Source organism: Trichoderma evansii, assembly GCF_050947405.1.
Source record: "Trichoderma evansii strain SZMC 28006 chromosome Unknown GGI43scaffold_1, whole genome shotgun sequence".
NCBI lineage: Eukaryota > Fungi > Ascomycota > Sordariomycetes > Hypocreales > Hypocreaceae > Trichoderma > Trichoderma evansii.
In genome coordinates, this window is record NW_028145205.1 from 1,124,140 (window position 1) to 1,148,649 (window position 24,510).

General features: G+C 49.1%; 7 protein-coding genes and 1 non-coding gene across 8 annotated transcripts; 3 read left to right on the forward strand and 5 right to left on the reverse strand.

Annotated features, from left to right (window-relative positions):
• Positions 1 to 31: 31 nt before the first annotated feature.
• Positions 32 to 121, forward strand: GGI43DRAFT_t4. Its single transcript has one exon. It is a non-coding gene; the product is annotated as a tRNA-Pro (tRNA).
• A 218-nt stretch (positions 122 to 339) lies between these two features.
• Positions 340 to 3,022, reverse strand: GGI43DRAFT_390102 (voltage-dependent anion channel-domain-containing protein). Its single transcript, XM_083204283.1, has 9 exons — positions 2,022 to 3,022; positions 1,914 to 1,953; positions 1,690 to 1,859; positions 1,612 to 1,619; positions 1,402 to 1,551; positions 1,086 to 1,344; positions 986 to 1,028; positions 696 to 925; positions 340 to 611 (listed from the first exon to the last, which is right to left on the reverse strand). Exons 1-9 carry the CDS (start codon positions 2,367 to 2,369, stop codon positions 447 to 449), a joined length of 1,413 nt encoding a protein of 470 aa, XP_083066008.1. The 5' UTR covers positions 2,370 to 3,022; the 3' UTR covers positions 340 to 446.
• Positions 3,023 to 3,621: 599 nt separating this feature from the next.
• GGI43DRAFT_10685 (uncharacterized protein) lies at positions 3,622 to 4,895 on the forward strand. Its single transcript, XM_083198854.1, has 2 exons — positions 3,622 to 4,040; positions 4,104 to 4,895. Exons 1-2 carry the CDS (start codon positions 3,786 to 3,788, stop codon positions 4,665 to 4,667), a joined length of 819 nt encoding a protein of 272 aa, XP_083066009.1. The 5' UTR covers positions 3,622 to 3,785; the 3' UTR covers positions 4,668 to 4,895.
• Positions 4,895 to 5,655, reverse strand: GGI43DRAFT_10696 (uncharacterized protein). Its single transcript, XM_083198855.1, has one exon. The coding sequence runs from the start codon at positions 5,573 to 5,575 to the stop codon at positions 5,123 to 5,125; it is 453 nt and encodes a 150-aa protein (XP_083066010.1). The 5' UTR covers positions 5,576 to 5,655; the 3' UTR covers positions 4,895 to 5,122.
• Positions 5,656 to 6,040: 385 nt separating this feature from the next.
• GGI43DRAFT_419788 (Up-regulated during septation-domain-containing protein) lies at positions 6,041 to 9,000 on the forward strand (the record flags this gene model as incomplete). The annotated part of the gene is made up of 3 exons (XM_083207733.1): positions 6,041 to 6,184; positions 6,239 to 8,839; positions 8,908 to 9,000. The coding sequence occupies 3 exons, from the start codon at positions 6,041 to 6,043 to the stop codon at positions 8,998 to 9,000; spliced, it is 2,838 nt and encodes a 945-aa protein (XP_083066011.1).
• Positions 9,001 to 11,206: 2,206 nt separating this feature from the next.
• GGI43DRAFT_427084 (uncharacterized protein) lies at positions 11,207 to 12,366 on the reverse strand (the record flags this gene model as incomplete). The annotated part of the gene is made up of 4 exons (XM_083208769.1): positions 11,207 to 11,520; positions 11,593 to 11,715; positions 11,791 to 11,901; positions 11,943 to 12,366. The coding sequence occupies 4 exons, from the start codon at positions 12,364 to 12,366 to the stop codon at positions 11,303 to 11,305; spliced, it is 876 nt and encodes a 291-aa protein (XP_083066012.1). The 3' UTR covers positions 11,207 to 11,302.
• Positions 12,367 to 13,089: 723 nt separating this feature from the next.
• Positions 13,090 to 15,439, reverse strand: GGI43DRAFT_10741 (T-complex protein 11-domain-containing protein). Its single transcript, XM_083198859.1, has one exon. The coding sequence runs from the start codon at positions 15,186 to 15,188 to the stop codon at positions 13,230 to 13,232; it is 1,959 nt and encodes a 652-aa protein (XP_083066013.1). The 5' UTR covers positions 15,189 to 15,439; the 3' UTR covers positions 13,090 to 13,229.
• Positions 15,440 to 17,188: 1,749 nt separating this feature from the next.
• Positions 17,189 to 17,636, reverse strand: GGI43DRAFT_10750 (uncharacterized protein). The gene has a single exon (XM_083198862.1). It carries the CDS (start codon positions 17,487 to 17,489, stop codon positions 17,235 to 17,237), a length of 255 nt encoding a protein of 84 aa, XP_083066014.1. The 5' UTR covers positions 17,490 to 17,636; the 3' UTR covers positions 17,189 to 17,234.
• Positions 17,637 to 24,510: the final 6,874 nt, after the last annotated feature.

Here is a 24,510-nt window from a genome sequence, read left to right on the forward strand (position 1 = left end):
TTTACGACTCAGGAATCTCAACATCTAATAAGGTCTGGTGGTCTAGTGGTATGATTCTCGCTTAGGGTAAACCCTACAGCTTGCTTGCGAGAGGTCCCGGGTTCAATCCCCGGCCAGACCCCTTAAATTGCTATTATTGCATAAAGCTCTCTTTTTGTCGTTTTATTCTTTTGCCAAGAGTTCATGACGCTTCTCTTTTTTTTTTTTCTTTTTCTTTTTTCTTTTTTCTCTCCTCCAAGTTGTTATCTTTTCGGTTTGGAATATATGCAGTATTGTGACGGAGGATGGATAGATGGTAGAAACTAGATGGTAGAAACTAGACGGTAGGCCTGAGCGATATCGATTCAATAAACATTAATTAACACTAACTAGGCTGTATGTATAGAGGATATCTCTGTCTATCAATAATTGGAACATATACTACAAAAAGGATATTCAAAAAGTCACTAGGAGCTTGATTTCGGCCAGAGCAGTTTCTTCTGCTTGAGGCATGTAACCATTGTCAAGAAGATAGCAATCCATACGATAATGAGAGCAATCGTCATGGCGCATCCAAAAAGCTGCAGGCCTCTGTTCTCAAAAATGTTTCCCATGATCTCAGTAGCGGTAACCTAAAATGATTGTATCGAGGTTTGAGTTAGAGAAAGCGCGTGGCCAAAGTGACAGAGAAGGGCAATTGAATGAAGAGAACTTACAAGAGCCGTGTTAGGAAACACAAATGACCACCAGGTCATTTGGAATGGCATGCCCTTCCGCGCTCGCAAGTACTTCCAAAGCGATCCAACGGATACCAGGAAGAACCACATGGAAAGGCCCCAAAACCAAAGCGCAACAAGTAGGGCAATAATTTTGACAATTTCGACACTATGCTCTGTACCGAGGAAATTCGGCGGAAGAATAACATTGGCTTCGTTACCAAGTTGCGCTTCAAAGAGAGTCAGAAGGGCTTGAGCTTTTTAGGACAAGGAAAACGTCTTTAACTAACCAATTGATCCTGCTGTGAAAGCATAAGGCCCAATAGAAATGAACTTTCAGAGAATCAGTATCAGATCTTGGGGGAAAAGGGTTTGGAGAGATAAACTTACAACACCAGGCCGCTGAAAGTCCCTGGGCAGTTTTTGGGTCATTAATCGATAAATAAAGGCAGCCGATATCATGAGAGAAATTAAGCAGCCCGTGCCTTGGGTTGAAACAGCCGAGAAAGCAATAGCTGGGGCATATAACACGTCAATACGGCCAGTGTTGGAAGCTGCTGCGATGAGATTACTGGCAAACGGTGCCGTGAGCATGAGAGGGTATGCAGGAAACACCCAGGTCGGGGTCATCATGTGAATCGGAAATATTCTGTTGACATAAATAAGACCAAGTAGTTCAAAGGCATAGTAATGGAGCAAATCTTACAGCGTTGACCAAAGGATGAGATATAACCCAGCACTAGCAATAGCGCTTAGCCCAGTGTATATCCAGAATAGGACTTGCAATGTCTTGATGAGCCAGACACCACAATGTGGAACGCCATATTGGCAGATATTGGTAAGAATAACTGCAATACTAGAAAGGATAAGAAATATTAGATCCAATCGCATAACTGCAGAAGACAAGGCTGCTTACGAGACGAACTAGAGCGCTATGTATTAGTCCCTGGCATAGTACAGCGGTACATGGCAAGCATAGTATAGGCAGACTTACAAAGGCAGGAATGAATAAAGATTCAACTTGATCCGTAAAGGATTTAGTAAGACTTCCAGGCCGCAGATAAAATCGCATAGACAGAAAGACACAGTTGGTAAGGAAAAACACGATGTTGAGCAGGCAGAAGAAGATGCCAAACCCGTTTACCCATTCCGGTCTGTAAACCACTTATATCAGGTCAGTAAGATTCTCCTTATGAATTAAATGAGCATTATCCATACATCCGTGAAGTGCACTAGCCACTCCTCCGGTAGCCATTGTCTATAATCCGAAAAAAAAAAAAAATGAGTTGACGGTCCAAAGATAGTTGGCTAGTTTGCCGCCCATACCATAGTGAAGAAAGTCCATTGATAGCAGGCAATGCGGTCCCGCAGACCAACTCGGCGAGGTAGAGCCTGATTCTCTTTGTCCAGTATGACAGTATCCAGATTTGGTGGGGTATTTGAAAGTTGAGTTGCATCGGGATTTATATCTCGACCCGCAGGACGGAGAGTAAGATGTGAACGTCCCTGTGTAAGAAAGGCCGCCGCAGGAATTGGAGCTGATAGTGATTTCCTAGCGGGCGTGGTAGTCCCAGACGCCGTGGGAGTCGAGCCAAAGAAGAACGACGGCTGGTTATCTTCAGTGGGCGACTCGTAGCCATCAGTTACCATGGCACGACGCTGAGAGGCGGCCATGGCGGGGGTTCGAGACTGTGGTGCTGACGATTGCCCAAGCTGGACAGCAGATGGATCATCAGGATCTGGCTGGGCTCAGCCTGAGCGAGGGCGATGTGCACATAAATGAGATGAATCAGGAACACCACATTGTCCAGGAACAGCGACCCCAGATTGGCCAGAGGCATCGCGGGCGTACGGCATGCAGCCTAAGGGAGCTGGGGCGGGATCAGTGGCGGGCGGCGGCCAAATGGACCGGCGTGGAGCGGCAAAAGCCGTAAGCTGTTGATTCCTAATACTCTCCACTGGGGTTGGGGGGATGTGACGGAAGGGTTTTTCCCTCGCTTCTTTTCTTCTTCCTTGCGTCACTGAGGGTCTAGCAGGGCTCTGATAGGCGTGGTATGATTCCAGTAGACCGGCCCGAGAATACTAGCAGTAGGACTACTATTTCCCGTCTGTAGGCGATTGCAAAGCCAGCTGCTAATATACGCGGTCTGTGCTTGCTATTTGAGTCGGAATAGCGATATAAATGACTCGATGGTCCTAGGAGAGCTCTGTAGCTTAGGTATCAACTGGGCGTGATTAGACGGTATTTGCCGATGATAGCATAATCTGATTAATGAACATAATTTGAGACTGGAGAATAACGAAAACTGTATGAGCGCGAAAGAGACTGTCGGTAAATTGTTGGGTGTAAATAGAACTCGGATAATGGGAGAGTTCGGCGCGAAACCTACAGTATAAATCCAAAGTTGAATACTGTACGAGAATCCTAGGAAGTGGAGCCTTTAAGCGAGCTACGAAGGAGCAAGTAGCCTATCAGCCCGTAAATAGAATACGTAAAAGGTAATGCGACTCAACCCGTCGCACTGTGCTTCAATAGCTCCTCTAAGCTATCTTTTCATGAGTTTTACAAGTTGTACAACGAAAACGGGAGAAGTAGTAGATATACAGAACCCCATCATCTAATTTCATGCTATCGATTGTTGCAGAATTTCCTCTTTCAAGCTCCCAACTTGTCTCTCCACATTCCCCGGACCATGTTCCGCAATACTACTTCCTTTGGTAAGCTGCGCTGTCCACGTGATCGCGAAAGTGACACATGTTAGCTGCTTGCCGTCACTGCTTAAGACTTGTCACATCGAACTTTATCTGTTTCAATCCCGAGTCCACGAGGCTGCGCCTTTTGGACGATAACCTCTCACCGTGGTAATGCGTCATCACTGTGTAGCATCAGCCTAATTGCATCTTCCAAAATCGAAATCATCGAGCAATCTCCTCTCTCTACAGAGCCGCCTCTTTCCATCGAGGAGTCACATGCGCAACAAGCTATCCGCTGTCGAATTTGTATATATGAGCCATACAGCTTTCATAAGTCTTCCAGCATGAAAATCTGAGGCACACACACAAGGACAAATACGGACAACAAGACAGACCATGACGTTCACCAACGCCCCAGTGACCAGACTGACCGTCTTGGGCCTGGTCTCCATCTCGATAGCCGCCAGTCTCTTTGATGCGAAACAGTATTTCTACATCCTCATAGATACTCATCTGTTTCGTTATCGGCAATTCTGGCGGCTTCTTTCCTACCAACTATGCTACATGAATTCCACAGAAGTATTATTTGCAGCTATATCACTATACAATCTCAGGGTTGTTGAGCGGATGTGGGGATCGAGGAAATACGCAGTATGTGCTCTCTACTTGGAGCTTATAGGATAATTCGGATTACTGACATACATAAACCTACAGTCATTCATTATCCTTTCGTCTTTATTCACGGCTATATTTCCGCCGCTCATCCTTACCATCCTTCGACCTATAGCACCGAGTCTGTTCAACTACATGCCGGCCGGCCCGACGGCAATCATCTTTGCAGTCTTAGCCCAATTTCACTCCATAGTCCCTCAGATGTACAAGTACCGAATTGCATTCTCCCAAGTGCCGCCAACAAATGAGCGATTTTCTGGTGTAACCTTATCAGACAAATCTTACCAATACTATATCGCTTTTCATCTGGCCCTATTGCAGTGGCCAGGCTCTGTTCTCGGAGCTATGGCTGGCTGGATCCTAGGGTATTCTTGGAGAGTGGGGTTCCTGCCCACGTCCTTTATATCATGGAGGCTACCAGGATGGATTGTCGGCTCAGGCTCTTACAGGAGAAGTGCAGAGTTTGAAGGACTACGGCGAAGGTTAGAGGGAGAGAATCCGGCAACAGGAGTCTCAACCGGCGTTCAAAGCCCAAACGAAGGCCAGACCGACCGACGGCGTACCATGGGCCAGCAAATTATGGACCAATTTCGAGAAGCATTATAGAAAACTAGCATAACAATAAGTAGTACATATTTCGAGACAATAACATGTTCGTAACACAATATTGAACTCAGTTCCGAATACTCAATACCAGCGGATGATCAATGCGTAGAATGACATCAATGTGACTGCTTCGTATGGCGCTAGCGCCCAACGTCACATGCAAAGGCCTGGGGTTTCCATTAACGTATGAGTGCGCACTCAACTGTTTCCTTTTGAATGAAGCGTTTTCACTGCTTCCAGCGTACGTAACGGAACCCTAGGATCATCTAATGAAAGTGGGTAGGCCATTTCAGGGATCTCACAACGTGGGAAATTAATTGTACCCGCAGCTCCAGACTGACATATGATGATGGGCCTAGAGTACCCGGCCCTAGACACGCCTGGGCCGTGAGCGCAAGAAGACGCCAATTCAAGCTGCAGGGCAATAATTATCATTCAGACAGAACACGAGCCGTTTATTTTGTTTGTACGCTGCTGCACGAAGGCGGATTTGTGGAAATGAGGAGGATCTTTGGCTGCATAGAGCTGAAAAGAAGCAGAATAGAAAACGTCAACGTACGAGGCGCAAACCGATAGCTCGGCAGCCGGAGCCACAGGCTTTTCTCTATGTAGTCTAGCGGCGGGATGGTAAAGGGCGAGCTTTCAGGGGTAAAAGCGCCTCTAAGATCATCTCGGCCCCAATACAAGCTCCCGGGCTGGCAGTATGGCCAATATGGATGCGAGGAGGGCTTTTTCCCTTGCATGCGCCATGCATAGGCTGAGGGGCTGGATTCAGTGGCTACAGCTCCCCTCAAAATCCCCCCTCCAGGGCAGCAGAAGCGCTGTGGCAGGCGCCCGGCTCTGGCCCGTGGGCTGTTCAGCGGTGCCAGGGCCCTCCAAATAAGGCGCCTTGCGCCTGTGCCTGGCATCCCTCGTCCACCGCAATCTGCGATTGGGCCCTGTAAGAGCAGCCACCAGCTCCTTTCTTTTCTTTTTGCCCCCCTCCCATTCCACGAAACCAACAACCTCCAACTTCCAACTGTCGTTTGGCTTAGGCTAATCACGGCTGTCCTGTCGTTTAGGACGCTGCCGCTGCGCAAGTGTATCTTGGTTTCTTTTTGGTCTCGGCTCGTTTCTTTTTTGGTGTGGCTTTAGATTTGGTTTTTACCTTCGTCATTCGAAGTGCGTCTTTGCGCCGGCTACGTATCGGAGCCCGACTACGAGGCTCGACACTCGCTCTCCACGACTTTGGCTTCGACCTCGACGACGCCTCGCCATTCGCTCCCTGATCTCATATCGAGCCGCACGACTCAATAATAGCAAATCTCGAGCCTCGAAAGTCACTATCTAATGTGCTAATACGAACAAACGCGTGACGAATACAGACACCTACAATGAACGGATATCAGACGGGGCGAAGCTCCTACGAGGACGAAATTTCTAATATATCTACGCCAATTTCAAGCCACGGGGATCACGGTATGGAAGCGGCATTTGAGAACAATGGATATGGCAACGCTGCCCCTCAGGAAGAACCAGTAGGTTATGCGCCGGCCATCGGCCAGCTTGAACTTTGTATTGACGCGTCCCAGATGGACTCCATCAATGCGCCGAATGGATCGCTCGCCGATTTAAAAGATCCAATCCAAGTGCATTTGCTCACCGAAACTGCGCTTTACGACAGCAAACAATATGACATCCTATCTCAAGAAGAGGTTGATAGGCTGAAGAAACAGTGTCAGTTGTTAGAGCAACGGATAGAACCCACGAGGGCCAACCTGGCTATCCAGTCGAAATATCGAGATGCAGCGGTATCGATGGCCAAACTTTACGCCGCCGGCAAATCTGAAGAAGAGCTTCTGGATGATCCTAGGGCGAAAGAGGTGCAGCTGGAGAGGGAAGCAACTGAGAAGACATGCGAGGAATTGTCGCGCGAGCTTTTTAATCTTGAGAAGAGCTTGTTAGGACCTCAAAGGCGTCTGCTTCAGCACACGGCTGGCATTCTCCAGCTCACTCACAAGGCGTCCAAGCGAGCCGCGGCACGAGCCTTGCAAAACGAAAATGGCATTCCTGGCAGCCCCGAAAGCTTATATACCTACTCACAAGGCCGAGATAGCATAGCGCATGCCATGGAGGAGAATTATTTCGAAGATCCAAACCTCTACCAGCTTGATTCAATCGACGGACTGCAGCCTGGACATCTGAAATCGGCGATCGATATACCCCTTAAGTCTCCTGTTCGAGAACAGGCTTCCCAAATTCGAGGAGAGCTCGAAAAGGCTCGAGAGGAAAACTCATTACTAGTCAATCTTGTCGCTGATATGGAGCAAAAACTGGAAAGCCTGAGCCTTTCGCTTCGCGAGACCATCATCAAATTCAATCCTGAAGTGAATGGAGACTACCTGGAGCCTCCTCGAGAACCAGGCACTGGTGAGTTAAAGCCTGGCGACATGCTCAGAAAGCAAATCGACTACCTGGAGAGTGGACTTGTCGCAGTACAAGCAGAGCAAGAATCTTTTGTTGGCAGCGGCGGCAACAACAACAACAACGGTATGTACCAGCTGGACGACGACGCCGCTGAACGTATTGAGTCTGTCTTGGTCGGACTCTGGGATAAGATGCAGTCGGGCTTTGCTGAACAGAAGCAACGAAACGAAGAACGTCGGAAGCAGCGCGCAGACAAAGGATTGGTGGACGACGATGACACATCAGACGACGATGCGTTTGACGCGGATGAGACTTACAACCTGATTGCGTTCTCTTCCAAGGTTGAATGGCTTTACTCTCGAGCTTCGACGCTGAAGGACCAGAAATCTGTGTTAAAGAGGCAGATCAAACAGCAGCGTGAACTCAACAACAAAACCGACGCTGAAAAGGATGAGGAGCTTGAACGAAGACAGGACGAGCTGGATCAGACTCGCTTCCTGCTTGCGCGAGCTGAAAAGGATGCTTCCGACGCTCAAAATATGTTGGCTGACGCCTTACAAGATCTCGAAAAGGCGCAGTCATCATCTTCTGGTATCTCTGAAGAAGAGCTTCGTACGCACACTCTTAAGATAGAATCTCTAGAAGCTGAGATTGCCACACGGAGCGCAAGGATTGAATCTTTCGAATCCGAGATACAGACACGAGACGCCAGATTGGAAGCTCTGACTTCCGAGCTTGAGGCAGGCAGTGGAACGTCAGAGACCCTCAAGGCTGAAATTCAAGCACACCAAGCTCGAGTTGAATCCCTGGAGACTGAAATCCAGGCACGTAGCGATCGTATCGCATCCCTTGAGGCTGATATTCACACGCACAGCACTCGAGCAGAGTCTCTTGAAGCTGAAGCCCTCGCAACCGGTGTCCGACTTGAGTCACTAGAAGCAGAAATCCAAGCACGCAGCGCTCACATCGAAACTCTTGAAGATAAGATCAAGGGTCACGACACAAATATTGGATCTCTTGAGGCAGAAATTCAATCACGGGATGCACAAATCAAGTCTCTGGGCTTGGAGATCCAGACGCATACTGAGAGGAGTGGATCGTTCGAGGCTCAGATTGCTACGTTAGAATCCGAGAAGAAGAAATTCGTTGAGCTGAGCTCTCAACTTGATGGAGTTTCTAAAGAGAAGCTGGCGGCTGAAGAAATGGCAAAGGCTCTGCAACAAGAGATGGACGATATGAAGGCACACCACGCAAACAAGGAGAATGAATTTGCTCAGAAAGATGCCGATCTAGAGCAGTTGAATATGACTCTAGTAGAACTCAAGACCGAGCTCACAATTGCCAGAGCAGAGCTGGACGGCGCGTATGGATCTCGCGCTGAGCGTGCAGCAGATGCAGCAGCCCTGTCCAACCAAAACGAAGTTGTCAGACTTACAGGCCAAGTCGAAAGGCTCAAGCAGGAGCTGGCGGGCACTGTGCAAGATCTAGAGGCAATAACCAAGGAGACAATCGGATCAGAGCGTGAAAAGATAGACCTTGAGCAAAAGGTTGACGAGGCGATTACAGCAAAGGCCAGCTTGGAGGCAGATCTGGAGAAATCCAGACACCTGATCGCGAAGCTGCAAGAGGATCTTGACAGCGAACGATTCAAGGTTGGTGTGGCACAAGGAGGCGTAACAAAGGTTGGTGCTGGTGCAGCTCTGCTCAGTGAACAGTTTAGAACGTCGATGAGAGAGGAGCGGAAGAGATTCCACGACGACATGAAGGTACGTACACAAAGAGCCCATGATATTTTTCTCTTGGCATAAGGTGCAGTAACTAACGAAATATACAGGAGGAACGTGCCAAGTATCGAAAGCTGGAAGAGGAGCTAAGTCGACTGAAAAAGAGCCAAGCAGTGCCCAAAGGTCCCCCAAGCCCTCAGTAAGCTATCAAGACCAGTCTTGGTCTCATGACGGCCTTTTTCATCATCTTGTCATTTTTATACACGCATTTTATGCCTCATTCATCAAAGCGTCTCTTGCCATTCCATTTTTTGGCCTATTTCATCTTTTAACCTTCTTGTATATGATACCGACTCGTTGGGCGTCTTGCTTCGGTCTGGTTCTTGCTCTACAAGGATGGCGAGGGCCGCTCTCAATATTTTAATCGGCTTTTGAGTTGAGTATCGGGCTATACTAGCACTCAAGGCCAATGAATCTCCCTCTGCCCCACGGTCCGGTTCCCGAAGAACCAACTACCACAGCTATTATCTTGGTTTTTATCTGTTGTCTTAGGATAGATTTGTTCATGGCATACATTGCCTGTGATTTTTGTCGGTTTTTTTTCTGGATAACGATTATATTTGAAAAAAGAGAAGGTAGTTGGATGAATTAACTAGATAAAATATTTATTCAATAATAAAGAAAGAAAAGCTATAACTGTTCTTGATAGAGATGAGTATCATTTGATGAGGTGATATATTCATCTTGACTTATGCTAGTCTGTCCTCCACTTTCCTCCCTAAACGAAGAAGAATATCCAAGGGTGATGCAAAGCCACGTTATTTGCTTGCTTATCGACATCCCATCTTCCTTTGCCTACCTATATTGGGAAACGGCTTGACACGCTATTGGTCGAGAAATAACGGCCCAGCCAAGGAGGAAGCCAAAAGTAACCATCTTATTGCTACGTAGCATTACAGATGGCAGATCTATTGTTAGACCTGTAAAGCATTAATGTAAATGCCGAAAGGAGAAATGCGCGCTTAGGCATTAAGTTAACCAGTAGAGGGAAGGCCAATATATAGGGCGAAACGAGTGTCGCCAAGACAGTTAGAGAACGATTATAATATGAATTTATGTTCTACTTCATCTGGGGGCTGCCACCCTCGGCAGCTTATACTACTGTAAGGCGTACTAATTTTACAACTAATAGAGAGAGACAAGCTACTTCTGCCCTGTGCTGGCTGTTATCCGCTCATCAACTAGTAGAGGGAAGATTACTGCTACTGCTTCGTACAATAGGAGGCGAAATGAGCACCACCAAATTAACCAGTTGGCGATTATAATAATGATCCTATTCTTTTCCTTTGCTTTCTTCTTTTTTTCCCCTAAAAAAAGTTCACTTAGGGCTCGACCCATTGTCAGCTTGCACCGGTTCTATTACAGCTTATACCTCTTCCAGCCTTCAACTAGATACTATCAGCTCATCCAAAAGGCAGGAGGGGACGCAAAGCCATTCTATATCATGCTGCTATCTTGCTGTCTACCATTCCGGTGACGCTGGGAAACCATATGGGCTGATAGTAACTGAGCAAAATCCTGGTTGGCGAATGAAGGGGGGAAATAAAATTGAAAGAAAGAATTTGAAAGTGGCATACGGCAGCATGAGAAAGCTGTAATCAAATGACGAAAGCGTCTTATTTTTGCGTTCTTGGTTCGATCCTCCAAATCCCTAGTGATTTTTATTTGATACTGAAACTCATGGGAGCTACGTAACAACAGGTGTTTTCTATGCTGTCTATTGAATGAATAAAAGCTATCAAAAGGAGTTTTCCGTACTTGGTTTGAGTAAAATACTTGCTTCATATATTATGATAGTCAAGTTTGCTTTGCTATTTATAAACGGCGAATTGACACTTTATATACTTTGGACTTTTTATATTCACTTTGACACATCGTACGATTGTAAAACAATGTTTAAGGGGGGAGTAATCGGGTATGTGGTGCAAGAAAGTATGTGATACTAGAGTCTAATGCTTTAACTGTCTCAAACCCTATATCAAGATTCATCTCTGTACAATACAAGAAATCATATCTCTCTTCAACACGTAAGAAATACCTTGTGCTTAGATAGTAGATAAATTAACAGTGAGAATACCACTACAGCAGGAGGCGAAATGAGTGTGTCGCCAACTTGGTTCAACAACGATTATGATAAGGATTTATTTTTTTCATTCAATCTTCAGGCTTAGCATCCGTGCCAGCTTATGCGGATAACTGCGACAAGTTATACCATTTCTGTCTTTATTTTGGAAAACATTTTGTGTTTAGCATTCCTCATTTGATACTAAAGTTACGTGTAGGACTCGCTGGATACAACATGCATGAAGGCCACAGTTCTTTTCTATGGTTGCTTGATATATATTAAGATTATCCAAAAGAAGTGTATTGCATACTACCTAGCTACTTAGGTAGCCCGAAGTTGCTTATAGATCATCCCAGGAGGATTTTTGCTTTCCATATTACTTATAGCAAGAGCTGAGCAGTAGCCATCCACGCGAGAGCACCAGTAGATAGTAGCACAACATTCTCTCCCGACTTTCGCAAGTAGCAGTACTTGTATTTTCCATCGTAAACCATTTGGGTGCAAGCAAATGTAGTTTCCTTGTTGCAGGCTTGCAAACACTCGCCAGAAGTTTGGATATTGGTTAGGGTTCGGTCGTTTCCGTTGCCAGAGATGCTTGCTAAAAAGACAAATTAGCACAATTGTACGAAGAAGATTGATATATGCCAGAACAGTTTATAGGTATTCGTACATAACTGGTAATACACGCGGTATTTCTTAGTGCCCTCGGTGATGATGAGCGGGCTGCTTACATTGGGTGCTGTCGCATTTTTGCCCATGGACAGAAAAAGAAAGATGAACCTGTCAGTAAAAGCTATAGTTTGTAAACATATTGGGCAAATATTGAACTTACACAAATCAACCGGACCAACTGTAGGTAGAGGCGAACCATTTGAACCGATAGGAATAGGTAACGCAGGAGCTGTACCATTTGTAATAGGTAGAGGTAGTAGCGCAGGTGCTGTACCATTTGCCAACCTCTTCTTCAAGTCGTCGTTCTCTTTTGTAAGATCAGCAATCTGTTTCTTAAGGTCGTCGGACTGCTTCTTAAGGCGTTGGCCTGATCATCAGCCTGCTTCTTCAAGTTCGCAGCCTGACTAGCAACCTGCTTCTGGCACTCCGTAAGCGGATCCTGAGCTTGGTCCATGAAGATCGCGTTGGCATACTGGGTCGACGAGCCTAGCCCATTGCCGAGAAAGCAAATGTTCACACCTGATATCCATGAGCTGCTCGTGCATCCTTTGGTATCCTTGCACTTCTGCGCACATACTATAGCGGTGGCTGCCTGGATTGTTCCCCCATTGTGAGGTCCAATAATGTTGCACTTATACTTCACCGAGTATCCTGGAATGATTTCGTGAGCCTTGCCATCGTCTAGGGCAGGGCAGATGCTGCTAAAGTTCCCACTCTGCGCTAGAACAGGGATTATTGTAAAGGAAAAAGTAAAGAGAGTTAAAAGTCTCATCTTTGGAGGAAGAAATCGTGCTTTTGGTAATACTATTACGAAAATATTTGTTTTTTATAGCAAGGTGCTGTGTCAAGTTGGATAGCAGAAACTCGAGCTAAATTTGCAGGTTATATATATATGAGATTCTTATATTTACCTTTTTTATCATAAACAAAATTCCGGAAGAGTACTCAAATGAGGGTAGTGGCAGGAGCATGTTTAGGTATGCAAAAAATGTATCATATGATCTAGTATCTCAGAAACTAATCTAACACTTTCGCAGTCTCGATCTTTGTATTAAAGTTTATCCCCATATATCAGAAGAAATCATTTTCTTTCTTCAGTCCCTTCAGTCCTTCTTAATCCTCTTGCTCTCTCACATTCTATGAGGAGTTTCCACCGCTCTATTGAAAAAAGGGAAAAAAACAGTATAAGGATACTCTAATAAAGTTGCCAGCAGAAAAAAAAAAGCAAAAGTTCCAACCATCTCCAGAAATCAATATATAGAAGAAGAAAATCATAATGGACAAAAAACAGCCTCTTTGGTATCGAGCGAAACATAAAAAGTAATAGTAAACAAAATCTGGAACCCAAGCCCCCATTCCTCTCCAAAATTCCAATAAACGCCATTTTCGTAAATATAAAGAGTTGAAATCGATCCAAAACGAGGAGGATTAAGATGGCGAAGTAGATGCGAAAAAATTAGGTAGGAGTTAAAAGGGTTTAAAACAAAATCAGTGTAGTCGGTCTATAGTATAGTAGAAAGCGTCGAAGGTCTTTTTAATGCAAAAAAGTAGAGAGTAAGGAAGCTTTGCAGAAAAAGAAATGCTCCAACAGGCTGTGATAAATATATAGTGTATGCGTTTAAAGGAGATTTGGAATTAGATTTGCATCGAGTCATCATCAACCGTCATTTGATCGACATCGTCAGCGTACGCGAGCTGAGACCAAACACGCCAGTGCAGCACACCGAGGTGTGCCAGCCTAGTTGCAATATCGTCGACAGTTGCGTCATCAAAGGCCTCTCGTGAAACACCATCAGTGTCGCGGTCTGCCGTGGCGGGTCGGCGGCTGGGGACTCGAACACCAGTCGCAACTGAAAACAGAGCAACACCAGAGAGGCCCTTGAACTCCCGGACACGAGCGCCAAGGTCGGCCATCAAGCGGTTGAGGAAGCTTTCCTCAGCATCGCGGTAGTAAGGAGAGTCGATGTCGCTGAGGGCAGAAGCCAGCTTGGCCTCCAAATGAGGCAGTGTGGTGGACGGCAAGTTGACGAAGCGGAAGATTTGCAATGCCATTGACGGAGCCATCATCTGCCATCGTGCAGAGGGTTGACCTGCCTGCGGGGAAGTCTGCAGCAGCGCAACGAGTGTCTGGAACAGCTCACGAGCCTTGGTCTGAGAGTCACGCTTGGGGGCGACATAGGAAGGGACCACAAATGAAGATCTGGGAGACGAAGAAGCAGATCCTGCCGCGCTGTGGACGACGCTTGACGGCCTAGAGATGGACGGGGGAGTGTTGAAGTCAAATCTGTCCATGTCGTCCATCTGGGAAGAGCAGTCAGATGATGGGGCTGCGGGTGTGCGACGTCCTATTCTCTCAAAGTCTTCATAGACACGCATGCACACCTCCAGGTTGATGGCGTCCAGCACATCGGCTCTAAGCTTCATCAGTCGCTCCTCATCAAAGGTAAAGGTAGTGGGCAGTCGTTCGTCCCAGGCTGAGGGCAGCATAAGTCTTGATAGGCCCTCGAAAAATACACCCATATCTCCAAAGGACTGTGATGGGTGCATTCGGCTCTCGGCATATGCCTGCTCCGCCTCCTTATACCACTGTCTTGACATGCTGATGTCAGTCTTGCCCGACTCCATCCTCTTCAGGAAAAACTTCCGCTCAAAGTGGATTGTGTCCTCGATCAATGCCGGTCGCAGGCATCGAATCTGGTGGTTTGCGACGTCCAGCTTCATGGCTTCCAGGACATTCAGCAGGCTTCGCATTCCGGTGACGAGCTCGTCGAGGTCCATGTTCTTGTTTCCATTGCTCAGCTGGTTGTACATGGCATCAACCCACTCATCGCGCATGGGAGCGCAGTGTGATTTCAGCACATTCGATAGCCATTGGGCAAGCTTCTCAAGGTCGGCGACGCCCTTGTGGAACTGTCGCATGAGCAATTTCACATCCAAGCCCTCATCCAGGAAGAGGCGGTCTCGCTGGGGAACCAGTGTCTGGATGATGTCCTTGACCGCGTTGAGCAAGACAGGCAGAGTCCAGTCATCTTTCTCGCCATGCTTGTAAATAAATGTAGGTCTGTCGATGATGAACTCTGACAGCTCCTGTTTCAGCGCCCTCCAAAACTGGTTTGCCTTTTCATGCTTTCTCCGGCCCTTTTCACCATCGATGTTGGGGCGGAAGTGGAGCTCAGGGTCGAAGTTGATGTCGTGGCGCAGCTTGGGGTTGTGAATGATTTTGGCGACATCGAGCTCGCTCAATGTAAGTTTTGTGACTGGTGGCTCAAGACGCTGTGTGTGGTGGGATGATGGAAGGCTGGGCTCTGGGGTGGGAGAAGATGAGCCGACGCCTACAGAGATGGCAGAGTCGGACGAAGGATTGCGGGTCAGAGGGGCAGATGCAGGCGCTGAGGCACGAGGCTCGGCCTCACACTGTCGAGGCGAGACTTGTGATGACTGTGTAATCTCCTGCGCCGCCTCCTCTTGGGTTGGTGCAGGTACCTCGGATTCTTTTATGGGCTCTGCTTCGTTGTTGGTCGGGCAGGGGGCTGATGTAGAGAGCTGTCTCCGGGATCGCTCTATCGATCCTCCAGTTTCTTGTTCCGGTACCATTTTGATATAGAAAAAAAAAAGATCTAGCTGTTGTAAAACTTGTATGCCTTCTTAAAAGACGAGTGGAAAAGAATCGCTCTCTCTTATATATGCGTCAATGCTCGAAAATGCTCTGGTTTCCGTTGCTGCAAGTATCAGCGTAGTGTGGATGAAGCCGCTTCTTGTTCGGTAGCTTCGCCCGATAAGGTAAGAGGACAATGAATGAGTGTATTCCTCGACTGTTTAAAGCTGATGGTTAGCCTTCTTCTTTTTTAAACCTGTGCTATGTTTTCGCAGAGCATCTAAAAAAGGGTGTAACCGCTCCAATGGAATGAAGCGGTTAGCAGCAGATATAACCGGCTGCTCAAGGTTACCAGACCCCGGCTCTATGTGTGTCGAACAAGTTCACAAAGAGAGAAGAGAGATCCCCTTTCAATCTGTGGGGCGTAGTTCAAGTCCAAGTGCCGGAGATGGTAATAGCCAAGAGTTGGGACCGGGTATTGCTTTGTTGCTGTGGATGGTGTGTATACGTACTTGGTGTATAAGACGGGGTATGGGCGTTGCGATTCAAGGTAGCCCAGGACGCTCGGTTTCCTTTATTCCTTATTCTTTGATTCTATAAATTGTCGATCCAGCTCAGTTCCAAGACAGTCTGCTCGTAGGCAATTCTCGCTAACAAGACACGATCGTAAGAGCACAATGGCGGAAAGTAGTAGCCAAGGTGAAGCACGCGAAGTGAAGGATAGGTGTAAGCACCACAAAAAGAGAGATGTGAGGTGGAAGATGCAAAGGATGAGAAGATGGGAAGAAGATGGGACGGGGGGGGAGAAGAGAGTAGAAAAGAGAAAGAAAAAGAAAACGAGAAAAAGCAGGACAATTAGTCAAGTTGAAGTAGGAGGCGTCTGGCTAGTGGAAAAGGAAAGCCATGCTGCAAAAAGAAAAGGAAAAAAAGGAGCGGAAAGACGGGACCCTGGGAAACGGAGATGGCACGAGGATGGCAGGGCCATCTACATGTACATGCATCCCAGGATCCGGAGGTATGGGGGAGACTGGTACCGATACCTGGCCACCAGGTCACCCAGCACCCGCGCATGCAAGCCCGAGAGACCTCCTGAAGGGCTAGCGCTCCAGCGAGGGAGGACTGCAATCTTAGGTGTGCCTGAAGTAGCGGTACCGCAGGCCCGGCGGTGGGCGCCCAAACGCTGGCGCTGCAGTGCGTGGCAATGCGGTGCTGGGGCCGGGGACAGCGAGGTAGCGGGTACCCGCGCCAGCACGCAGCGCTGCAGCCAGGGCACTGGCGGTAGGGACCATGACGCTGATCCAGCAGCGCACAACAAGCCGCTGGAAGGACGAAGTAACCCCGTGCATATACGGGCGGCAGGTACCAGTACAAGGGCCTCTCCGGTGCAGCGCCGAGGGAGGGTTGGAGGGAGCAACAGGCTCGAGAACGCCCTCGAAGGCTCTGCTGTGTTGACCGAGTACACCACTAGGGGTCGTGGGTACTTTGCTTTAGCAGCGCTTGTGGTTACAGGCTTGGTTGAAAGGGAGGTACACAGTGGTGGTGGTGGTGGTGGTGGCGCTACATCTTAGGCCTCACTCATGAGTAGCCAAAAAAAAAAAAAAAAAATCACAGTGCAGTAAGGAAGAGGATGAATGGATGGGGTGGGTACATATGGCGGCACCATCGCATCTCCAGGCAGGGCGCCCAAGGCGCTATCGGCGCTGTCGCAATCCAATCTGACCACGCATAGACTGGGCTTGCACTTGGGACGAGGCCAAACAGAGCCAGCCATCAACACCACGGCGCTGGGGCTGCCGGCTGGAGGGGGGCGACATACTGTACTGTACTCGCTGGTTCACCCCAAGCCACCACAAAAACGCAGGGGGGGAGGGATGACAAAGATTCGGAGAAGGTCATGGTACTTACACGCCTCGTGCAGCACTGGCTTCAGACCACCACAAAGCACTAGCTAGCCAGGTCTAAGATGAAGATGGCGTGGGGGAAGACGGAGGCCCTTTTGGGACACCACACTGTGCGGCTGCTGGCATGCTCACGCTCACGCTCGCTCACACCTTGGCTGTGGATACACCGTAACTTTGCCTTTGGCTCGCCGTAGCGACCAGCCCTTGCATTGGCCTCTGCTGCGAGCCAAACACACAAAGGGCGGAGAGCAAGAGGCAAAGGGGAGAGTCATGACTAAGGAGATGGAAGGCGTTTGGAAGGGAGGCTAAAGGCCAATGGCCAATGGCGGCAGCAAAAGGCGAAGAAAACAACAGTGTGAAACGGCCGAGGTGAAATCTCCCGTCCAATCTATGTAGCATCTCATCCGTCGTATGTTTTATCTCATCACCGTCGTATTATGCCGCCCATTAGTCGTCTTCGCCTTGCCACGTCTGCTCAATGCCCTGCAGCGCCTAGGCATGAGATGCCTTCTCAAGACGAGAAGGGGGGCCACACGCACCGCAACTCGGCTGGTTTCTTATTAATAAAGAGGATCAACTCTGCTGTGCAAACACGGCGCGAGTCCACATACACAGCCAAGCAGTCGCAGTAGTGGAAAATAGCATGTAGGACGTATTCAGCGGCGAGTCACCCCCGTCCCATCCCAATCCACATGGCCAGCCGTGGTGGCGGACGAGTCCTCGTATTGGGCCATTCCAGTTACAATGCGGCCTTATCCCAACAAAAGCCCAATGTTTGTCTGCAGCCATGGACAAACTCAGAGCCCAGTGCAAAAGGTCCGGTCCTAGCACTGCTGCCGCTAGAAACGCCCATGTATGTGCCAGTGGTGGTGGTGGTAGTACCTCAGCGGCGCAACATGACAGCCTGTCACGCAGCCAGAGGACCACATACCAGCGCCACTGACCGAGCTAGAGCGCGGAAAAGTTTTTTTCTTTTCTTTTTTCTTCTTTCTTTTCCTTTGTAATCTCCAATTAACTTTCCCTCGGCCTCTGAGTAATCGTGCAAGCATTGTTGCCGGTATATCTCCGCTTCATTTGCCATCTAATCCCGACCAACCAACGAGCCACTGCCGTTCTCCAGTCAAAATGGCGAAGAGCTGCGCTGCACGTCCAATCCAATATGGCTCTTTGCCCCCGGCTGACCATGCTGGTATGGGTAGTGTTGCCTTTGGCGCGGCTGGCCGCTGAAAAAAGAAAGAGCACGGCAAACAACCAGGCTAACAGGGTAGCCCCCGGTAGTGTGGGATGACACGTTCGATAAGATGTCAGTAGTGGATGAGGTTAATGCTACTCCGTACCGTACGCCGTCCATAATTTTAGCACGGGTCTTAAATTGTTTAGCGATGCGATGGTCCCTTTAAACGGAACATCCCTTTGAGTATTCCGTGGCAAAGATCAAGCCCGTAATGCGACTATTCTTTTTGCATCGCCTCGCTTCCTACTTTCCGCCCTCGATTCTAAATATCGAAGATCAAAAAGATATTGATAAAGGGAAAGGGGCGCAAATGCAATGGTTGAATTAAGCTGGCCGCAGGTCATCTGGCCCGATAGGCATGGAATAAGGTCCAACGCATACCTGCACACATACATGTAGCAGTAGATGTGCTCCGTAATCTGCCATTTCGCTCCGTTTGCTCGCTTGGAGACAGGCGGCACTTGGGCAACAATACAGCTGGCTCTGCTTGCCTAGACGAGACATGCTCCAGGGGGTACCGCCAATTGGATGGCTCCCTTGGAGTTGGAGAGGACCCCTGCCCACTTGACGACGCACCAGACAGCTGGTACCGGTACTCAGTACCCCATACGAAAGAAGAAGAAAAAGCCGCCGCCAGCGCTAAAAGCGTCTCAGAGGCGAAAAAAAAAAAAGAAGAGGAAAAAGAAAACTGGAGAGCAGTTTCAAACGGTACGAAGAGCAGAAGCCTCGGTGCCAAGTCATGCCATTAGATAAAGGACGGACTTGATAGGAGCAGCGTGAGATGGCTTTGTCGAGTCAAATACCATTGTCAGGGCGGAGGCGCTTTCGATCCCTTTCATGACCCGATGCACCGAGCCTTTGAAGCTCGTTTGTTAGCTGCCAGGGTTAATTAACGGCAAAGAACAATGCGAGCTAGATCGGCGAGAAAAATAACAAACAAACGAAACAAATACCTGTCTATAATTAGGGAGTAGTAGTACCACACGACAGGCATGAAGTTGGTGGGAGACGCATCCGCTGTTTAGGCTAGTTGGTCGTCAATCAAGGCTGGCGGACGAGGTCGCATAGGGGGTGGGCGGCTTCGAAGTCAGTCACCCGCATCGAAAAGGGCAATGCAGACGAGACGAGACGAGACGAGACGAGGTGAGAGAGCCGCCAATCCGCGTCCCACCAGCTCCTCTGCGGCCCATCTGCGCTACCGCCGGAAAGTGAAGGTGGGATATGACAGGTGGTCTGTCGCTCCCCGTCTGGAATCGAGCTCATCAAAGTGCAAAGCAGGAGGTGGTGATAGGGTCGCAGCGGCCAGGCTTAGTGCGTTTTGCCCGCGCCAGGGTGTAGCTGGCACACCTGAGGCCTGCTGTATTAAGGCTGAGGTGAGGTGAATACTGTAGTGTATTACTGTAGCAAGATTAGCAGCCAGCTGTGTTGGAGAGATGGTGGCAAGGCAATATTATGCTGGCTCTGGCTGCCAGGCACTAGCCCAACTCCGTATCTCAATACCACGACAGCTAAAGTGCTGCCGGCCTAGCGCGTGTGGAGGGCCATGGCGCGAAATCCGTACCTTAATGCTAGCAGGACCTTCATTTAGCACGGGCCACGTCTAAAACGGAGGCTAGGCCCTCCGTGCTCCGTCCCCTACTAGAGCCCAGCGAGGCCCCCCACTAGCATGGCGTAGTGTCGCCTCTAAACTCCCCGAAATCCAGGCACGAGATTCGGCCTCGCTAGGGGCGATGCGGCAACGAGTTCCAGTTCTTTTGCTTTCCCAAGACCCCGGATATGGTACATGGCCCATGTACCGCCCGCAGCAGGCCTGCCCAACCAACAAAGAAAAAGGCTAAACTCGAGAATCCGAAGGCCTGAACCGACTTCCTTTGTCCGCAACCAAGCGGGTTCGATTCTTTGGCGCCGGCTTCTCCAGCGACCGGAGCAGCGGCCGGCGCCAGTGCATCCAGCAGCGCCCAGAGCGCAACCGCGGCTTCGCATTGCGACGAGGCGCACTTCCAATTCCGTCTGCCCCTCCATTTCGGGCCTCACCGACAACAATGCGCACCGTACTAACGTATCGTAGTAGCAGTGCTACTATGGCCGCGGTACCGCCATCTCCCGCCTTTTCTGCCGCCGCTACTGGTACACCGACCCTCAACGAGGCTTGCTTGAAACGCACCGGCGATGCGCCTGGAGTATCATGGCCTCTGCTTTCCCACCAGGACACCATCTCAATCTCCCTCATATGCAGACTCGCCGTTTGGATTCTCTGGCTGACTCGGGCTTACGAACAGTGGCATTATTTGCTACTAACTGACACAGCCGCCCCTCGCCCACAGGGAAAGAGGGTGTTTACAAGCAATCTCCCTTGTCGTTGCTGTGCTCGCCAACAAGCTCGAGATGCATAGCAGTTAGGTGGGATGGAGCATGACTTCATCGACAGCTACCTACCTAGCACTTACCAAAGCATGGAGGGCCGAATTTGGTGCTAGCATGCAGTGCTGTCGTCGCTACTGCTGCGCTGAGTGGCCTGTACCACTTTGGCCGGTACTGATACATGCTCACAGCGTGCTTACGGGCCTGCCATTTACCCGCCCCTTCTTGACTCACTCCTCGGCAGCAAAACATGCGATGCTGCCAGTCTGATTACCATCTGATTCCAATGTTTCTCTGCCCTTCTCCCTTGGATATCCGTCATCGTGCATACAGGCTTGGCTCGGCCAAGAAAAATACTCGTCCGGATATTGCCCTGACGACGGATTGAGCGCTTCTTCTGGTGCCGCAGCCGCCGCTACCGACTACAAACTCCAGACATGCCGATTCCAAATTTACATACGCACAAACGCATATGCGCACCATTATCACTCCTTAAGTAACTAGCAGAGAGAAAAAAGGCCACTGGGTGCTGCTGCAGATGGATGAGCAGACGAGGCTAGTCAAAAGTCCACTTGGTGGTCACGGGGGCATTGTCAGACTGCCACCACGGCCAAGACGAGACGGAGCATGTTGGGCTGTCGTTGACCCATCCGAGCACATGTCTGGTTGTTGCTGCAGCGTCGTCGTGGCTCGTGGCTAGCTCATGGCCATGGAGAACCACTAAGCAGCGAGTCTACACAGCAGCCATTGGGGGGATTGGCTTTTCTCACCACTCCACACATTCAATGCAGCACGCGCCGTGTAACACCAAACTGCAAGCTAGAGAATAGCGCCTCAAGCCGTCGTCACTCTGCTATCCGTCAACCTCATGCTTTTGGACCCAGCAGCATAGCCCGTAGATGCACCACACCAACGACAGCTCACTCTGGGGGTCCCGTGATTGTGCGATGCAATACTAGTACTCGTCCTGGATGACCCAGCATAAAGCATGCTCCCCGAGAGCGGGCATTCCCAAGGCCACCCATCTGACGGCTTTGGGGCCCGAACGAGGTGAGGTGACTCAAGCAGATGACAGCAGCTCACATAGACCCCCCACCAAACACATACTTCCACTTACGACAAGCACGAAACGTATTGTAGCAGTCGTTCTTTCGGACTACTAGACGTCCATGGCGAGTGAAGGAATAAGAGGGTTCAGGGATAACAGAATCAGAAGTGCTCCAAGACCCCTCGAGCGGATGGTATCCATCTCGATGAAATGGACAAGGCAAGAGAATACATACATATCTGCCGCTGGCCGTACCAATGAGCACCGGTGGCCCGTAGATGCGCCTCCATGCGCTGTGTAACTACCACAAACTGATGACGATCCGAAGCCATCTTCAACAGCCACTGCTTATGGAGACGGCATCGGGATGATACCCTGGCCGGCAAACCAATTATTTGTTCGCCTTTGCTGCATCGCGCCGGAAATGGAAAAGCAGTTGCCGTATTTAGCATTTACAGCGTCGGTTTGTGTCTGCCACAACGTACTCCATAGTAATTGGTTGTGCCTGTGCTACATGACAATGTCACCACACTCGTCTCAAGTTACAGCCTTCTGAATGACGCTGCATGCATGCGCTGCTACTATTAGCTAGGATCTCTTTTGAGGCTACGTCTCGTCCTTTTTCTCTTACCTGATATATGACAAAAATGCACGGCAAAGGTTTATCTGATTCATTTAGGCCGGAAACTCTATCTCTTGCCGAATCGATCAATGGCCTCTTTCTTTCTCCCACTACATCCCTCAAGTTTCATTTACTTTGAAAATAGAAAAGAGGGAGAATCAGAAGAGGAAGGAGAACAAGAGACTCGAATAAACATGCATCCCACTACTACGAGGCACTCAGTAAACCATTGAGCCATAGCTACTACTCCTATTCACGTATCGAATACCGATCTCGCATCACTCCTCCTGTTCACGAGAGAGATGCCGCCGAGATAAATGGCAGCACGTCATCTTCTGCCCGTTGCTGTCGTCTGAGAGCACTATTCCATTTTCCGGCATATTTGCTGCTAGCACTTAGCTCTGGTTTATACTACTATTTCGGGTCACAGCATCTTAGCGGCGCTCGGCCTGTTTGACGGCGAACGACGTTCGACTCGGGAGGTTGGCTGGCACTTGCACCTTAACGCCACGGTCATACAGACTACATGCTGAACCCTGTCGAACTCGATCTCTTTTTTTTTTTTTTGTCCCTCACTGTCCAACGACCTTCCCAGGGTCCGAGAACGCGGGAAAATTCAGAGACGGGTAGCCCGTGGCTGCATCTTACCGAAGCTTCCAGGATGGACAAGACGGAACATACCAGTTATGCATTGCCAAGCAGAGACGCTATTTCCCGTGGTTTTCAACAACTTCTGAATCGTTACCATTAGAAGCTATGGCAATGAGTCAAGTCCCTAATAATAACGGGCGCGCTTTTTAAAAATTTTTAACCAGTGGCGTTATGATTTTCGTTCCCCTTTTCCTTCTGGAAATATTCCCAGACGGGAGGTGGAGCGAGCTTCGCCGCCACAGCTTTCTACTCTCTGACGCGCGTTTTCCCATCTCCGAGGCACACGGAGTACAAAGCCTACCTAAGCCTAGTCAGCATCCGGGACGCCAGAAATGGCTTCTCTCTGGAGAGATATCTCGTCTACACTAAAATGAATGGGTAGCTGATAGATTGATTACTTGGCTTTATGCTTGAGCATGTCAGAGTCATTGTCCAAACCTCCCAGGCAGCTCTAACTGAGGGAATGTTTAGCAGCTCTAAGATCAAGTTTAGAAGGCCTTTTCTTTCTACGTGCATGAGATAGATGGAGCTCACTGACGTGGTGTTCTGTTTATAGCAATAGTACGGGCAGCCCGATACACTGCAAGTCTCCAGATATTCACAGGTCTATCCATATACAAAGCAATCATCTTCTCCAGGACGCTAGCGGTGAAGCAAGGCAGTTCCGGTACGAAGGACATATAACATCGGTAATGCGTTGGGTCTCGGAAGAGGTTAGGATGAAATAAGCCCTGTTGGTACGGGGCGAAATCGGCGTGCCGATCGCCATGGCATGATCGGGATGCTATCCAACAAGATGTGCTCGTACGGAGCACATTCACCGGCAATATGCGGGAGTGCCTGAGCTTGCCACTCGAGCCCTAACCAGAAGCCAGATCATAGAGACGAGACCCGTTTTCGCCTCCGCTCTTAATGAAGTAGGAGGGTCAACGGCACATGGTACCGAGACCCTGAGAATCAACATCTAGTTCGTACGCGAACATGTTCTAGCTGTCTAGAGCAGGAGGATAAACGGTTAAGTGCTCGTGGTTCCTTGATCCATCATGGCTAAATGTCTGTACTGAGCAGATCCATGCACTCCGTATATGTGCCTTGTTCTAGTTAATCAACCTATTTGGACTAGATGTCGTCCCTGGACCATGGACAGGGACCAGAGAAGCTTCCAACGCGGCCTAGAAGATTGCCTATCAGCTACTAGTACTTCTACTTTGCACTTCGTACGGGGCAGAGCCAACGGGTAAAGGCCGAGACATGGGGATGCTATCCTTGTGTCCTACATAGATCAAAAGATATCGGGATGCCGGTACGAAAGTACAGAATACAGTCAGCACCGAGCGACGATACGCAATGACATGCATGCAGATTCCTGGATAGTCTCTTCCAATGCTCCACCTCAGTTCCGCTTCTCCTGTTTTTCCTCTCTCGCTTTAAAAGGAGACCCAACTCTAACGCCAGAAGAGCTGTGGCTTCTTCGAAGCGGGAAGGAGGTATAAAGGACGCCGTC

Excerpts from the sequence above, each read along its gene's own strand:
- GGI43DRAFT_10741 (XM_083198859.1), bottom strand. The coding sequence starts at position 15,188 with ATGGTACCGGAACAAGAAACTGGAGGATCGATAGAGCGATCCCGGAGA.
- GGI43DRAFT_10750 (XM_083198862.1), bottom strand. The coding sequence starts at position 17,489 with ATGCTACATAGATTGGACGGGAGATTTCACCTCGGCCGTTTCACACTG.
- GGI43DRAFT_10685 (XM_083198854.1), top strand. The coding sequence starts at position 3,786 with ATGACGTTCACCAACGCCCCAGTGACCAGACTGACCGTCTTGGGCCTG. Across the intron at positions 4,041-4,103 it reads GGGGATCGAGGAAATACGCA|TCATTCATTATCCTTTCGTC; the intron begins GTATGTGCTCTC and ends ATAAACCTACAG.
- GGI43DRAFT_390102 (XM_083204283.1), bottom strand. The coding sequence starts at position 2,369 with ATGGCCGCCTCTCAGCGTCGTGCCATGGTAACTGATGGCTACGAGTCG. Across the intron at positions 1,954-2,021 it reads AATGGACTTTCTTCACTATG|ACAATGGCTACCGGAGGAGT; the intron begins GTATGGGCGGCA and ends TTCGGATTATAG. Across the intron at positions 1,345-1,401 it reads CTCATCCTTTGGTCAACGCT|AATATTTCCGATTCACATGA; the intron begins GTAAGATTTGCT and ends TTATGTCAACAG.
- GGI43DRAFT_10696 (XM_083198855.1), bottom strand. The coding sequence starts at position 5,575 with ATGCCAGGCACAGGCGCAAGGCGCCTTATTTGGAGGGCCCTGGCACCG.